Below are 16,205 nucleotides of genomic sequence, written 5' to 3' on the forward strand. Positions count from 1 at the left end.
GCGGTTCCTTCGCTGTACTGAGCTACATGTCGCGTCTTTATCGAGGGCGTCCTTCGAGTTTTTAATATCTGTCACTTTATTCATAAGCTGTCTCAGAAACCGTTCATCAGTGTAACGACAAAGGTGTCACCGAATATAATTCTGTGTCTTTCTTTAGAAAAAGTAAAACGTTTTCTGACACGACTGCTGTCTCATCTCCCATGCTCCACCCGTCCTTCTTTTACAGTTCAGCCCATATTTTTACTGAGGAGCTGAGGACTGATTAAGTGTTTTCTCTCTTCAGGAATCATCTAACCTTCACGATGCCTTGTGTTAACAGCAATTAAAAAGACGCAAACTTCCTGGTCTATGAGTGAGGCCACTGTTACGTCAGACAAGGTCGTCGGATTCAACACGAAACGTGTTTACACGTGTCGTATCCCGAAAAGTAAGTCGTGGCAGAATACAGAGGCTCCAAGAAGTATCCGTCCGACCATATCGCATGAATATAACAAGCACAAAAATATAGCTAAGAAGCGAACAATTAACTATTTCCTTACACCGATTAATATCTGCACTTAGAAATAAATTGCTATTTGTGTTCCTATGCTGCTTAATTTGCAAACATATTCACGTTATTTAAAATCACGCTCAAGTTGATGTCAAACAGGTATTCGTCTAGTAAGTAAGATCCCAGGTACGATGCCGCACTGGCACACACCCCATGCCTTACGTAGTTTTCAGCCACGGCAGTAAAAAGTTCTCTCTCTGTTTCCAAAGCAGTTGAGTTATTTTGATTTATATTGGTCGAAAACATTGCGAAACCATAAAGAAATAGAGGGAAATCTGGATCAGGTTGTTTCGAAAAGAAAAATCTGTTCACGAAATCGGATAAACCGTTGGCAGACCTACCACTGAAAGCTGTTATATACAGGATTATTCAGAATAAAACATACGAAAACGAGTCACGACGCCGTCGTCCTGCAGTTCCATCCGAGATAGAAAACCGACGGCTACCTAAGAAAAATCCAAAACTAAGCACTCCAAAACTTTTTGCTGCAGTTCAAATACGTGTAGGAAAGTCTTTTTCAGCACAGACTGTAAGAAATGTGCTATATGAAGCTAGGTGTGGAGGCAGAACAGCCTGTAGGAAAACCTCAAATCAGTAAAATCAATAGAAGGAAGCGAAATGATTTGCAAGAGGATATAAATCCGATGGGTTTGATTTCTGGAAGAAGATTGTATTTGCTGGCGAGAGTCGATTTGAGCTGCTAATGTCAGATAGCTGAGTAACAGTGTGGAGGAAAAATAATTGCAAACTTGACGAGAGAAATATGACAGTTTCAGTTAAACATGGAGGAGGTTCAGTATTTGTCTGGGACTGTATGAGTCCAAATAGCGGCGGGGAGTTCTATTTTATTGATGGAATTGTTTAAATAAACATCCTAAAAACCCTTCTATCCAGAAGTGTGAATAGTATGTGTCTTTCTGTGGACTATATTTTCACATAGGGCAATGACCCAAAACATACAGCTCCAGATGCAAGTCTATGGCTATTGAATAACACTCCCCGCTTCCTGTCGACACCAATTCAATCCCCAGATATTAAACCAGCAGAGAATTTGTGGAAGGTACTCGACAAAAATAAGATTAATCATCAGATATCCAATAGAAATGATCTAAAGAATGTTCTGCCAGAAGAATGGCGTAAAATTATAGTGCAAGCAGCAGTACCTTTGGTGAAATCTATGCTCAGGAGAATGCAAGAGATGAGGAAAGCACTAACCCTCTATGTTCAGAGTGACATTGCAGACGAATATGTATTTTGCAACGTAAATTGCCTATCTTTACTTTTGAATGTTTAACTATGTTAATAGAAATCTCCGTATTTTTATTGTAATCTGCTTTTCACTGATTAATAAACAAGTCCATGGCTCTGCTGTAGTTCATTCTGACAATCTTCCTCTACATATACACCTTTAAACATAAACTTATTTATTAGATGAATACTTTTTGGAGTAATTGTATGCTTCACATGTACTGTCCGTCAAAGTGCCTCCGACAACTCTGTCAACCGACTGATGAACAGTTTCTAGGATACCGTACAACTACAACAGTTTGAAATTAAAAGCTCGGGGTACGCCGATGAAGACGACGGCTTACGTAAATATTCGACCATGAAATGAGCGTCAATATCGTCACAGACGGCAGTGCTGTTATGTAGGGGCAAGTTCACCAACGATATTGAAGACCGTTCACTAGACAATGGTGGAGAGTCCGCCCCCGGTAGCTGAGTGGTCAGCGCGACAGAATGTCAATCCTAAGGGCCCGGGTTCGATTCCCGGCTGGGCCGGAGATTTTCTCCGCTTAAGGACTGGGTGTGGTGTTGTCCTAATGATCATCATTTCATCGACGCGCAAGTCGTCGAAGTGGCGTCAAATCGAAAGACTTGCACCCTGCGAACTGTCTCCCCGACGGGAGGCCCTTGTCTCACGACATTAAATGGCTCTGAGCACTATAGGACTCAACTGCTGTGGTCATAAGTCACCTAGAACTTAGAACTACTTAAACCTAACTAACCTAAGGACAGCACACAACACCCAGCCATCACGAGGCAGAGAAAATCCCTGACCCCGCCGGGAATCGAACCCGGGAACCCGGGCGTGGGAAGTGAGAACGCTACCGCACGACCACGAGATGCGGGCCTCACGACATTAGTATTAGTGGTGGAGAAATACTGCGCCGACAGCACAGGAAAACTTAATCACCTAACGTGTTTATAATCCCGAGAAGACATAACTCATTGCTGCCGCCTTGAAACCATACATTCACGGATTTGTGTAGCATTCGTCACCTCGAGGCGGGCGTCTCTGTTCTTGAATGTTTAGGAAATTAAGGCCATGTTATAGAGTGCACGAAAGAGTGGACGACCTGGTAGACCACAGCTGTGTAGAATACCCGCAGGACACGAATGTCTGCTGGCCCATCTCATCCGACAGCGGTAGCCTAGCAGCGGGTTGACGCGGGGACACGAGCTGCTCGCAGGAGAAGGGGCTAGGCCGTTATGGGACACGGCGAGGCTGCTGAGCGTCTACGGGTCCAGGCAGAGAGAGAGAGAGAGAGATGCGGACGGACAGACAGAGCAGGCAAGGCACTTGCAGGCAGACGAGAGCTTACCGGCGGGCAGGCATCGGGCCGGCGTGGGCGCTCGGGCGCGCGATACGCCGAACACTGCCAGGCCTGCTGCACACAGACGACAACGCTCGGTCAAGCTGGCGCCAGCGCGCTCGCTCGCTCACACACTCGCCACGCACGCCACTCTCACAGTCGCTCGGGGCAGCACAACACACATCTACTGCGGCTCAGTGGTGCGCCGGAAAGCGGAACCGAACCCCTACTTCTCAGCATTCGAGTCCAGTCCCCCCCCCCCCCCCCCCCCCACCCCCTCCCACCCATTTATTTCCGTGGAGAAGCAGTCTAGTCACCGCCAGGCTTCCACTGAACACTTGTGGCGGATTCTGGAGCGTTTGCTGGAACAGGTCCAAGTACGAAAACTTCTCTCATCCTTGTCCAACTGAGCTGAGCCATTGGACAAGTACGGGGAAGTGAACACCTATGACCGTGTTCGAAATACCGTGCCAGTTTCCACCTGGAGAGATCTACGAAAACGTGAATCTGATTACTCCTTGTTCCCTGTACAAACATAATGTTTGCCGCACAATTCGATAGGTGACGTTAAATCTAACCCTTCTTGCTATCGCATCTAAAACTCAGTCGACTATACCCGATCCTGCCACGAACGCTTGGAGAACCTCAAAAAGGTTTAAATTAAATTAAAATGACCCCATTCGAAGCGGTCTGTGACTAATTTCTCTAAAAGAAGAATGTTCCGCATAATGCATAAAAATCAGTAGCTAAAATTGCCGACTATACATGGTAATTTTCGCTGGCGTAGTGTATTTGTGTGCGTGTATGTGTGTGTGTGTGTGTGTGTGTGTGTGTGTGTGTGTGTGTGTGTTGAGAAATACAGCCACACGAATTTTTGTATGCAATAATTTAGCAGGTCGCTGAGCGGAATGATACAGTGCATTTGGAGACTGTCCACGGTTTGCACGTTAACAGAACATAAGTTAATGCATCGCAGTTCTGTTTGACGGAATATACATTTGTGAACTGAAATACAGAGTGCCCGGGAAATGTTGCGGCCGGCCGGATGGCCGAGCGGTTCTAGGCGCTACAGTCTGGAACCGCACGACCGCTACGGTCGCAGGTTCGAATCCTGCCTCGGGCATGGATGTGTGTGATGTCCTTAGGTTAGTTAGGTTTAAGTAGTTCTAAGTTCTAGGGGACTGATGACCTCAGAAGTTAAGTCCCATAGTGCTCAGAGCCATTTGAACCTTTTTTTAAAAAAAGTTGCGACGAACTTCGAGGGGTTGCACAGGGTGTCTTGAGGGACAAATCGAGGATAGGAACCCGTGTCCGAAAACGTCATCCAACGACGCGACAGAGCGTCCAAGTTACGGGTGCCGGCGCCTTTCGGTAGGCAGCAAACGTGACTTTGTACGCTAATGGGCCCCATGAGGAACGACTCGAAATGTTGTTAGTTATTCAGTGAGCGCGACTGATCGCCACGATAGCCAGTGGAGAAGATGGATCTACCTGCTGCATAGACAGGCATCCTCCCCTATGAAATCGACCCTCTTTTGGCTTGGTAGATCAGGCTTTCGGATACAGGTTTCTATCTGCGGTTTATTTTTCTCCTGCACACCGAAAAACACTGGAACTTAGAGAGCTCCGGGAGGAAAACAAACTACGGATGGAGACCCCTGTCCGAACCGTCAATCCACCAGGTCAACAGAGCGTTGCAGTCGAAAGGGGGACAGGGCCTTTCTACGCAGCAGCTTATTCTCCACTGGCGATCGTGAAATTCAGTCACGATCACTGAATAATAAAAAACACTGCGAGACGTTCCGCCAACGGCCCGTGAGCGTACAAGTCACATTTGCTACCGAATGGGTAGCCTAATGGCAGGCGCCGACGGCTATAACTCGACGCTCTATAGCGTTGCTGGATCCACGTTTCCGGACAGGATTCCTGTCATCCATTTGTTCTTCGAGACAACCTCTACAGCCCCTCGAGGATTGTCGCAACATTTCTAGGACACGCTGTATTTTAATAAATTGAAGGCCAAAATGAAAATGGCCCGAAAAGTGTTTTCGGCATTTTACGATAAAGAAATTTACGCAGTAAAGAAATCATTAAAGAAGTAGTCAGTTGAAAGATAGCCTGCAGAAAAGTTCGAAAAAATCGCAATGCCATTATACTGTGAGAATGGAAATTAAAATGATCGTCGTGTCAGAAAAGTAACCGCTTATTCATCCAAATTTTCTGTTTGGATCTGTTAAAGCTTCGAAACCAACCTCCACATGTTCCGTTCTGTCGGTGCTTTTCGAACGAAGTCGTACCGTGGCAGTTGGATCTTCAGTTTTACATTTCTTCAGATAAGGCCTAGTTCATCTGATACATGAACATACAAAACATTTTGTTATATGAACCTGAAGAACACGTAATAGGAAAGCCTGATGGGTACCTTGAACAGCCGTTGCATAAAGTTAGGACCGGTATTTGGTGCGCACTATCAGGTCCAGTTTTATCTTGGTCACTAGATGTTGAACACATTCACTCGGAACTCATCGGTGTCGATATATGCTATAACTTGCTAGATGTGAAGGACCTCGTGTTTCTCTGCCATCTGCAGTGCAAAATACTCTACATCTTTTGTTGAACAGGCAACTTGGCGTAAATGAAAAAAAAAAACTTACTGCAGCACTGGCCACGCAAATGTAATTGAAAATACAATAAGCCTTTGCATCGTAAGATACATAAACCGGCTTCGTATGTGTGCGATTTATTCCACTAACGCGAAGTTCGCGCGCAAAATATAATTTAATTATGTTCACGTGCAGTTTTGTTTACTTAACGGAACGTGAATTTCTCATACGACATCGTACTAATTTATCGGCTGATACACCGAATTCACGATGCCATTCATGTAGAACTGTACTTATGCTGTATTTAACTGTTGAAACGGAAATTCATTTCATTCTGATGATGTGTGTTGCATGCAGTTACATTTATGATCGTTATTTATATTTATGATTATTATTTTCCGTTGGTGCACGATATGGAATTTCTTGTTTGTTGAACTCTTGGGACTGTCTTGAAGTTAATAAGAAATTGGGCCACCAAATGATTTTCTACAATGTATTTAGGAAGAATTGCATATTGCTCTGTATCAGCTGTCGACTTATACCTAACTTTTTTCATAGGAATTCGCCAAGAAGAAGTGAAAACAAAAGTAATGCAATTCTGTGGAAATCGTTGTCGTCATCGACTTCCCTCCGTCCAAGGATTACTCTACTGCCCGTTCGGAATTCACAAACAAAATGAATCCCATCTTTTCCAAGGTCTGCTCTGTGGAAGTAAATCAGTAAAACTCTCGCGTTCATCTTTACCATGTATAGCCGTTTATTATATATCTCAGTTGTCAGTGTGCAGAAGTGAATTTAGAGAAAAAATAATCTGCTTAGGAACATTCACGTCTCGACACTGAAGACAGTAATTTTGCTGTAGAAGTCTGATCGTCTATGATTCGAGCTTCAGCGACTCAGCATTTCTGTAAGCGTATTATCTCTATGCTCACATATTTGATAAACGTTTCTGAAATATTAGTCGCAAATAGCGCCGTAAACTGTGGGTGGTTTCCAGTGACTATAGCATGAAAGAATAAATTTGCATTCATCATGTACAATCGCGCAGAACTTCCCCAGTGTATACAAACTGAATTACTTATGCTCGAAATCCATTTCCTCCGAAAAAATTTCTACCCCTCACACTTCTTTTTCACGTGTGTGTCGTAAGATGTTACATCTGCTCGAATTCACGTCCCAAATATGTTTTCTACCAGAAACAGGAAGTCCCTCCTCTTAGTTTACTCACAGTTTGTTCAGCCACTCAGATCGGACTGATATTTAATCTACGGAGACTAAATCCGACACAGCGCGTGAAATACAGCGCTCAGAAAGCCCAGCGGTGTTTTGTTATCCTGACAACGCTTTTCCGGCGACCACTCTTATTTAGGATAGGGGAACTACAGGCTAATTGCACACACAATATAAAATATTACGTCAGCTGTAATTGACTTGCCAGGTGTTGTTTCCTTGACCATGGAAGGAGCTTTCATTAGGTCATGCGAATGATGATCTGCAGACATTCTTTTGATAAGCTCTTAACCTCTTTATACTTCTTTAAAATTAAAGTGTTGTACGACAATTGGATACTCTGACGTGCCAGAGGAGAAACCATACAATGTAGCTCACGAAATGTAGTTCCTTTCACGCTGATAACATCGATATTTGTACTGTATTGTTATTCCAAAGTACGTTATCAGTGTAGTTCCACAGACACGTAACATTTTAATGAGTCCACGACGGAGTTTGCATACTTTTCCATTTGTTTTTTGAAACCAATAATCGTTAATCAATGGGCGTATCTGATCACTTCTTCTACTGTCCAAGAGAAAAGTGTCAAAAGAACTTAATATTTAAACAAAAAATCTCTCTTAGCTCGCTCCCGATCAGTGCGCCTCGATTTCGACTACTATAACGAAATATTTATCTAACCAGCAAGAGAAGAAGTTATTTATTAATTCGGCCATATTCGTGACGAAAGAGAAACGTATCCTGGCGAATTTACTTCTGTACGTAGCACGCCAAGTATGATCCAGCATCGCGGCGTAGCTAACGATGTTCTACGAACATGCACTGTTTACTCTTTAAATTAAATCATGCACTACGCTGAGTTACTGAATAACAGTCAAAAATACTGAGCATAACGTCATTCTAATTACCATAATTCTACCGTGACTAAGTATTTTCCAACGTACGTTGCGAGGGAGAAGTTCCTTTCCCATAGATAGCTTGCCTTTAATCCTCGGAATAACGAAGCCCACAGTGTTGACACGTTGTCCTTTCAGCAAAAGAAGTTATGTCCTTGGTAACCACGAAGTGACAAACCTATAAATATATTGCTACATAAACTTACTCTTCTGCTAGCGTTAGCTTTCGTACATTTGAATAGCTGCTGCACAATATGCTGCTATCCATTTTCACCAAAATGCAAAGGAACAGCGAAAAATTTTCAACTTCCCGTTCAAACAGTAACTAACAGTGCGTCCATACCTACTGTCTTGAGTACACATCAACAGAACATTTTCGTTGTTGAAAATAAGTAGCAATTGGTTCAACTCACCACGATGCGACCAGTTAACCAGCACGTACGGATAACTACGTTGGTTGGTAGATAAACCTACGTACAATATGACACAAAGACATCTAAATCACTATTACACACACTATGCCCGAAAGAGAGGTACATTCTTCCAAGCATACATCAAACTGTGATCACACTAAGGGGTTACTGATTAAAAGAAAACAGACACATTCAGGAAAATTCATGTTTAATCACACCTCTCAGGCATGCTATTATGATACAACGTGCAAACTGACAGATAAATAAAAACTACATATCATTCTACGTATCTGATAGCTTCCTGTCCAACACCTTTTGCCGCCTGCTGAAGATAACGAATATCAAGATATTCGGATAAAATGAACTGTAGTTTATCAATGGAGATGTAGTAAAGAACTCTTAAGGAACATCAGACTCAATAGCACGAACCTTGGGCCTCGCTAGCGTGTCCACATTTCTTCAGGATGATATATCCTATATATTTTGCCTAGTTAGCATAAATGGGCCGATGATGTCCAAATTCACTAACGAGCTGAATTTACATACTACTCGAAAACAAGTACCTTGGATACGTTATGCTGCAGGTGTTTACTTGCCATCGCGTTAATATCAACATTAAACTCGTGACATCGTTGGACTTCGTAACATTTCCCGCATCTGGTAGCAAAGTGTTACGAGAAATGTAATATGTCTGTTCAAGGACCATCATCGTTTCAAATGGGAAGTGAGACTTGGTTATTTCTGTCTTTAGTTGTCCTGAAATAACATTAAATAAGCCGCTCAAATGAAAAGTGGGAAGCCACCTGAGGGACTTGACACAGAAGAGATGGGTTATCTTCAGTAGCCTTGCCTCCTAAGGGTCGTGAGGTGTAGAGCTGGATCTGATCGAAAAACCAGCTCCATCTCTTTCTGTACCAATGAAACACGTAACATTAGTTCATAACCGTTATGTTCGATGTCAGTTTGGAAGCCACCACAATCATATTGGGAGGATGCTTCACGGCACCGTACCTTCTTGTATCTGTTTGATTTTCCTTAGAAATTCAAAAAGCGCATTCTCTATCTTGTTCCAAGTTGTACGAGCAAATTAGTTACATTTTTTTCTACTGTATGCATTGTCTACGTTTACCTCATAGCTGTCGGTTGTGCCTAAATTGTTTCTCATTCCTGAGAAAATTGAGGGAAATTCTTTTCGATTAGTAAACTTTGCTGTCAGTTTTTGGGAGGCTGTAAGACTGACCATCAAAGGCAACGAAACATCTAAAATAATTCCCCCCCCCCCCCACCCCCCTCCCACCCCACCCCCAGAAACTGCGAGAGCTCAGTATATGGAACGTATTCACCAATTTGTGTAAAAGCAAAATGGGGGATTACTCATACCAAAGAATGCAAGAAAGCTGGACTGAAAAATTATCTACGCGAAACGTTTTGGTAGATATAATAGCAACCTCTGGAACTGTACTCATAAGGTCAAAATGTTTGATTTGAAAACCCATACCTTGTGCAACACTGAATTTAGGAACATGAGCCCTGGTCCAAATGAACAATGGATTTAAGAAGAAGACGAATACCACACTAACAATTAAGAATTCTTATCGTCTGACAGACGTCCTGTCTCCCGACAGATTTGATGAATAATCCATTAACTGTTGGTTATTTTATTTCCCAACTGCTGCATTCAAATACTTGCAAACCCTACGGCATGTATACAAAGGCAACAAATTGCTACAGCTATAGTAAGTATCCATAGGCTGATTATTAATCGATGATTGTTGCTATCCGCCCTATCTGCAACTTATTTACCTTATGTTGAAATAGAGACAAATATGTGATAACCACTGAGTGTTTTCAACTTCTGTTTGCTCCTTTACCTTTATGCCTGACAAAAGTGCGAACTACTCTTATGAGATTAATGTGCTAAAACACGATTATAAACCTTCTCTAAAACACTAAGAATTGTACACTATCTCTTTCTACACAGTGCTCTTCGTACTAAAAAATACCGTAATTTATTGCTCATACTCATTGTTACCAATTTCGTCTAGCACTGACAGCGATTAATGGATAACTAGCGGAGTACTTCTTCAATCATTTTCCTATACATGCTCATAGTACATCCACCGACGGAGATTATGGTTATAAAAGTTACATCGACAGTTTATCGTGAGTCATGCTATTACAGTTTCCATCTTTCGTGAGGCGACCTCTTCTTTACAAGTTGATGAAAATATTATTCTTATCAATAGCTACTGAAACATTTTCCGGTGACCCTTAAGGCAATTTGGTACAGAAGATGGTAGTTCAATATACGGCGTAATTGTTCTCACTGTAATAAGCAGTTCAGCGCTTTCCATTCAGTAACTATCATGTCTTTATACGAAATCCAAGTAGAATCTCCCACAATCCATGGCCATAATTAGACAGTAATTTGTTTTCCTTTTGGCTACAGTGGAAAGGGGAAACATGCCTGATAAACGAAGGGCTACCTAAAAGGACAAACTAGGGGGAAGCTCAAACAAAGTCTTGACTCAAGACAATACAGCATGCCTGCCATAATCTATCCCTACCCGCCGACAGCCAAACTGTTGCCAAGTAGATAATATATCTGAGTTGTACAGTAGCCACAGAAATGGCCTCTGATGTTACTAATGCTAAATGATGGCAACTGATGGTGGAAGATGAAACACTGTAATGACCAGATTTTGATTTCGTTTTCATGTGTTAGGCGGAAATAATGCAGCGTTGGCTCCATCTAAATGCTTGCTTCCACCATCAGTAGCACGTCGACGTGAACGACGACTAACACTACAAACTAAACGCCTAGCGACAAACAGGCAGATACGAAAAGACCTTTTGGCAACTGGATGGGTCAGACTTCAGAGGAAGATAGCAGCCATGCAAGCCGAACTATTACCTCACGACTGCGAGTACCAGAACAAAGCTTATTTACATATGTGCCGCTTTTATAACGCCACGACACGTTTGCTGAATATATGGTATTTAGACGACTGTGACCCTCTATTAATCGCGATAACTTATCACTTTTCGCTACTCTTCCGACACTGTTAACTATACACCCAAGCCGATCATCAACGAAGCCAAAGAAATCGAAGGTTAAATTCTACCCTTATCGGCGCAAAAAGACAGGTGCGCTTTTCAGTAACTGAAAGCGGAGCTTTATAGTCGTCCTGACTGGTGAGCGTCAGGTGAATCAAATTCATATGTTAGGTGTTATGCTGACTTTATCGTATATTACTCGTAGATATTGATATGGTTTGGCAGTGATGTTAAAAATACGTTCACAGAAAAATACCTAACATGTTACATAGGGGACTGCAGCGTACTGGGAAAATCTAGGCTAGTCAAAAACAAAAGAGAGAGAACTGAAATTAAATATTTCAGCTTATATCATACATCTTTATTGTTACATACCATTAAAATTTGCAGTTTACGTGTATAATAATCACTGTGGGCGTATTTAGCAAAACATTGCAGTGGGGTAATATGCATATATATTCATATATATATTTATATATTTATATAATATATCGTTAACAATGGCGAGGGTACAAGTCTCACACGCAGTAAACACAAATTCAGTGGAACAAAAGTTCAGACAGCGTTCCTTTTCATCAGAACAGTCAGTTCACCACATTTGCTTTCGACAGTTTCTGTCTTCCAAAGTATTTGAAAACGCAATGTCAGTCAACATGTACACACACTCGTTCACTCGTCCATAGACCTGTAATATTATCGTGTGAGTGTCTGCTCACTTACCGGCCACTTACTCTCACTCCTCTGGCAGCACAAACACTTTGGCTTAAACAATCGAACAGACAAATAGACACCCAACAGCGAAATATCTCAGATTAGGGCAGGGCTACCCGCGTCTGTAAAAATACACACCCTCCGCCATGCGTCTGTGAACACAGATCAGCACGACCCCAAATCTGTGGCCGCAGATTTTCTTGCTATTTAGCGGAGCACATAGGATAAGAAAGAAAGAGGTAACAGAAATAATTGTTGAGTGGGAGGATACGCAGTTACATCTGTATCTTACTCAGCAGAAGAAAAGAAAGGTATCTAATAATTTTCCTCATAGAAGAGCGACTAGGTTCAGACTTCGGATATAAATTTCTTGAGAGGAAGATAATAGCGTACTGAGTTGTTTGTAATTTGGAGCTCGCTACTAACGAAAAAACGTAGCCTGGACCGTACATTTCGCTTTTTTTTAAATTTTAAATGGCCAATTATAGTGAGAGCCTTGGCAAGTAGACGAATCGTCAGGTTGGCATATTCGTATGCTTGGAAACAGAACTGTGAATTGTTTTTTATTTTATTTTAAGACAATATTTAAATATTTTAGATATTTGTATAAGCGATCTGGAAACACAGCCTCAATAACATTAATAACATTTGTACATATTACTGGAGCAATTTATCAGCATAATAGGTTCCGGACTGCCTTCTGCTCCTCAGTGTGTGCGAGGACTTTTAATAAATTACGATATCGTAAGAAATAACGTTAAAATCTGTTGTATAAAAAAGGTTGTAAAGTAATAAATAATAAAATATTTGTGTTGTATGTTCATGAATGTGCCACCATATTCACATTAACATAGTCACCCAGGAGCGTTCTGTTATCGGGAGCTACCCCAATCGTACCTGAGAAAAAAAAGAGAAAGAAAACACGGTGATATTAAGGCCTATAGCTTACCTGTCTTTATATTTGCTTGAATACATTTCTGCAGCCGGCCAGTATAATGACAGTTAGATGTGGTCTATAACTTTCCTCTTTTAGCACCTGTAATGTTTTATACGTGTGAGGACGCTTTACGCAGAGAGTTTCTCAGAAGTAAAATCACGCAGAAGTTAACTTTTAAACGCAAAGCGATTGTATCGTGTTGGAGATACATTGCAGGACATCCCAGTACAAATGGTACTGGGAATTCTTCTTTAGTAATAAACAATATTAATTACGAACAACATAACCGCAACTTCGCTTAATGGAAGGTTTTTTATGATGTTACATGCTTTGTGTTCTCCGCGTGCTGTTTATTCATCTCAGAATTCTTGCTACACCGAACCTCATGAAGTTTTACCGGGGGTGGCAGAAATATATCCACAGCAGAAGTATTAAGAGTTAGTGATCTGTCTCACACGCATCGTAAATATGGAATTACTGGCCGCATAGAACAGGAGACCTACCGTCCGCTTGAACCCTACAGCATTCAATCAAGTGGCATACGCACCCGTTGATTCCCAGGTACACATTTTGTAATGATGCAAAACCGTCCACATAACCTAACACTGGCAATGATAGAACTATGTCGAGGGGAAAGAAGGTAGTGGGGTGAGAGAGACAGAGAGAGAGAGAGAGAGAGAGAGAGAGAGAGAGAGAGAGAGAGAGAGAGAGGGAGGGATGGAAAGAAGGGGAGAGAGGGAGGGAGAGAGAGAGAGAGAGAGAGAGAGAGAGAGAGAGAGAGAGGGAGGGATGGAAAGAAGGGGAGAGAGGGAGAGAGAGAGAGAGAGAGAGAGAGAGAGGGAGGGAGAGAGGAAAAGAGAGAGAGAGAGAGAGAGAGAGAGAGAGAGAGAGAGGAGGGAGGGAGAGAGGAAGAGAGAGAGAGAGAGAGAGAGAGAGAGAGAGAGAGCGAGAGAGAGAGGAATGTGAAAAATGCTATGTGCAGCGTGATACAGTACTCAAATCTAAACGTGTTACGCTTGGAGAGGTATGTAATACTGAACAGATAAAGAAAGTGGAAGAGATTCGAGATTCCGAGAAAGAATCAGCTTGATTATCAAACATCATAGTCGTAAGATAAGTGAATAGGCCAGGAAAATCTATTTATGTGGTGTGATGGAATGTCACTGTTTCATTACGATTATGTATACAATAGAATTAAAGATCATCGTATAATACTGCAGTGAAATTATTGAAGTATTTCTTGTTTGGTCTTTTTGTTAGTGAAAGTCAATTCAGAGGGGTCACTGAAATACTAATGTACGATAAGTGTAGCGACGATTCATAGGAAACGTGGCATCACATGTATTGCGGTCCCAACGGGCGGGTTGCATGGAATGCCTACCCTCATCCTAGCGGCAGATTAGCTTCGGGTCAAAGCGGACATCGACTTATCACCTACGGGGTGTCTCTTTCTTCTCTTACAGCTTAGCAACTAGTTTCTACGAGTGGAATGGTTAGTGAAGACAATACTGTATACACACACACACACACACGCTTTTTTAATCTTTTCCCTTAGTGAACACAGAAGCACAAACGTTAGTGGGGTCGACTGGCTTGTTACTAGCGGTGCAATCTACCATTCTAACTGATTACTGATCATTAGAGTTATTATTATTAATTATTATAATGTTTATTATTGCTTGGCGACACACGCAGTACGGGAACGGGGTGAAGTTTGCACTTGCAAAGGAATATCGCAAAAGGATGCGCGCTCGTCTCGGAGAAAGCTCTCATGTAATGAACTTTTACAACATCTGAAAATATTGAAAGGCTGGAATCATTCGTACTTTCGCTTTTCCATTCTTCCTAAAAAGCTAATTGAGATCATTATTACAAAATTTATTTGTATAGGAATAAAAATTCCTCGTTTTGTACGCTTAAAAAATTAAATATCTTGCCGATACGCCGGAAAATAATGAGATGCAACGCGTATAAAACTCAACCGCCACGCATTTAAATGAATCTGTTAAGACCAGAGTGGAAGGACTGTGCTTTCAGGACGGGATATGTCGAGCTTCCTATCGCGTGCACTTGCCAGAATTCGCGTCTCACCGAGTCGTACAGTTCGGCAACCGTTTCCTCTCGAAAAAAGAAGAAGCAAAATACCTTCCAGTTTTACGGATTTTTTTAAAGCACATCCCATCTTCCATCATTGGCAAAAAACGCGCATAAAAATATCGCCTCCGATTTTCGCAAAAAAATACATAGAACGGAAAAACACAACCTATTCGTGGAACAACAGCAAACATCAACAGTAAAATATATATAACAACAGTGGACGATATGATGGCTCTTTTAGATCAGTATGCGATTATGGATGAAGTTATCCACAAATAGGACCTTTTTGAGAAATGCACTGAGAGAACGAAACGAGGTTACGGGCCGCAAAGGTGAGAGACGTCGGTTCCGTGGACAGGAATCCTTTAGGAGGCCGGAACAGCGAGCGCGGTCCACTGCGTCGCCGGAAATCGGATGAGGAACGACAGAACGCGCGTTTGAGCCACGCCCTGGAAGCGAGGAAATCAAGTCCGTGACGCAGCTAAGGTGTCACCGCCCGGGCGTTGCTGCAGAACTCCTGTCGGTCAGGAACCTGTCCATTTTACTACCGCTAAAGCTGATGCACGGGGATGATAACACGATTGGAGACTACGCTATTCATCGCCTAGGAGATACCTTCCAACGAATCTACGACACTTGGACAAATTTACCCTACGGCATTACTCTAAACTTAGCCTACTCGCTAACGCTACCTTTACCAGCACGGCTACTCTATAGAGACACGATTTAGTTGAAGACAGACAGGTTAACTAGACCCGCGTACGACTACGAAGAAAAAAGGAGTAGAGAGGAGTTTGATTATACGAAAGATTCTAAAGCCGGCACGGGAGTTTTGGCCTGGTCGCGAATCTCGACACCGGTTCCTTGCGCCTGTTGACGGTCTAGCGCGATTCGCGAGCTGGAGAAACTGGAATGCGCTGGCAGGAAATGGGCGCCGGCGAGGCGCTGCTAGCCACTACGGAGTTAGTGGCGTCGCCGACCCGTGTCGAACGCGCCGCACACGCTTTCCACTTCCGGGGGAGCTGTACGCGAACATCCCGACACCTCCGGTGGAATGCCGGACAGGGAGGTGACGAGTCGGAGGCGCGGGATTCGTGCGGAGCGTGGAAAGCCG

At 42.7% G+C, this 16,205-nt stretch overlaps 1 protein-coding gene across 1 annotated transcript in view; it reads right to left on the reverse strand.

Moving 5' to 3' along the window:
* LOC124619568 (RNA-binding protein Musashi homolog Rbp6) overlaps positions 1–16,205 on the reverse strand; it is a 1,335,315-nt gene that overhangs the window by 64,176 nt on the left and 1,254,934 nt on the right. The window contains exon 10 of the mRNA XM_047146061.1: positions 3,157–3,222. Within this exon, the coding sequence (XP_047002017.1) occupies positions 3,157–3,222 (66 nt within the window). The remainder of the gene's footprint in view (positions 1–3,156; positions 3,223–16,205) is intronic.

This window comes from Schistocerca americana, chromosome 1 (genome assembly GCF_021461395.2).
Source record: "Schistocerca americana isolate TAMUIC-IGC-003095 chromosome 1, iqSchAmer2.1, whole genome shotgun sequence".
NCBI classification, from domain to species: Eukaryota; Metazoa; Arthropoda; class Insecta; order Orthoptera; family Acrididae; genus Schistocerca; species Schistocerca americana.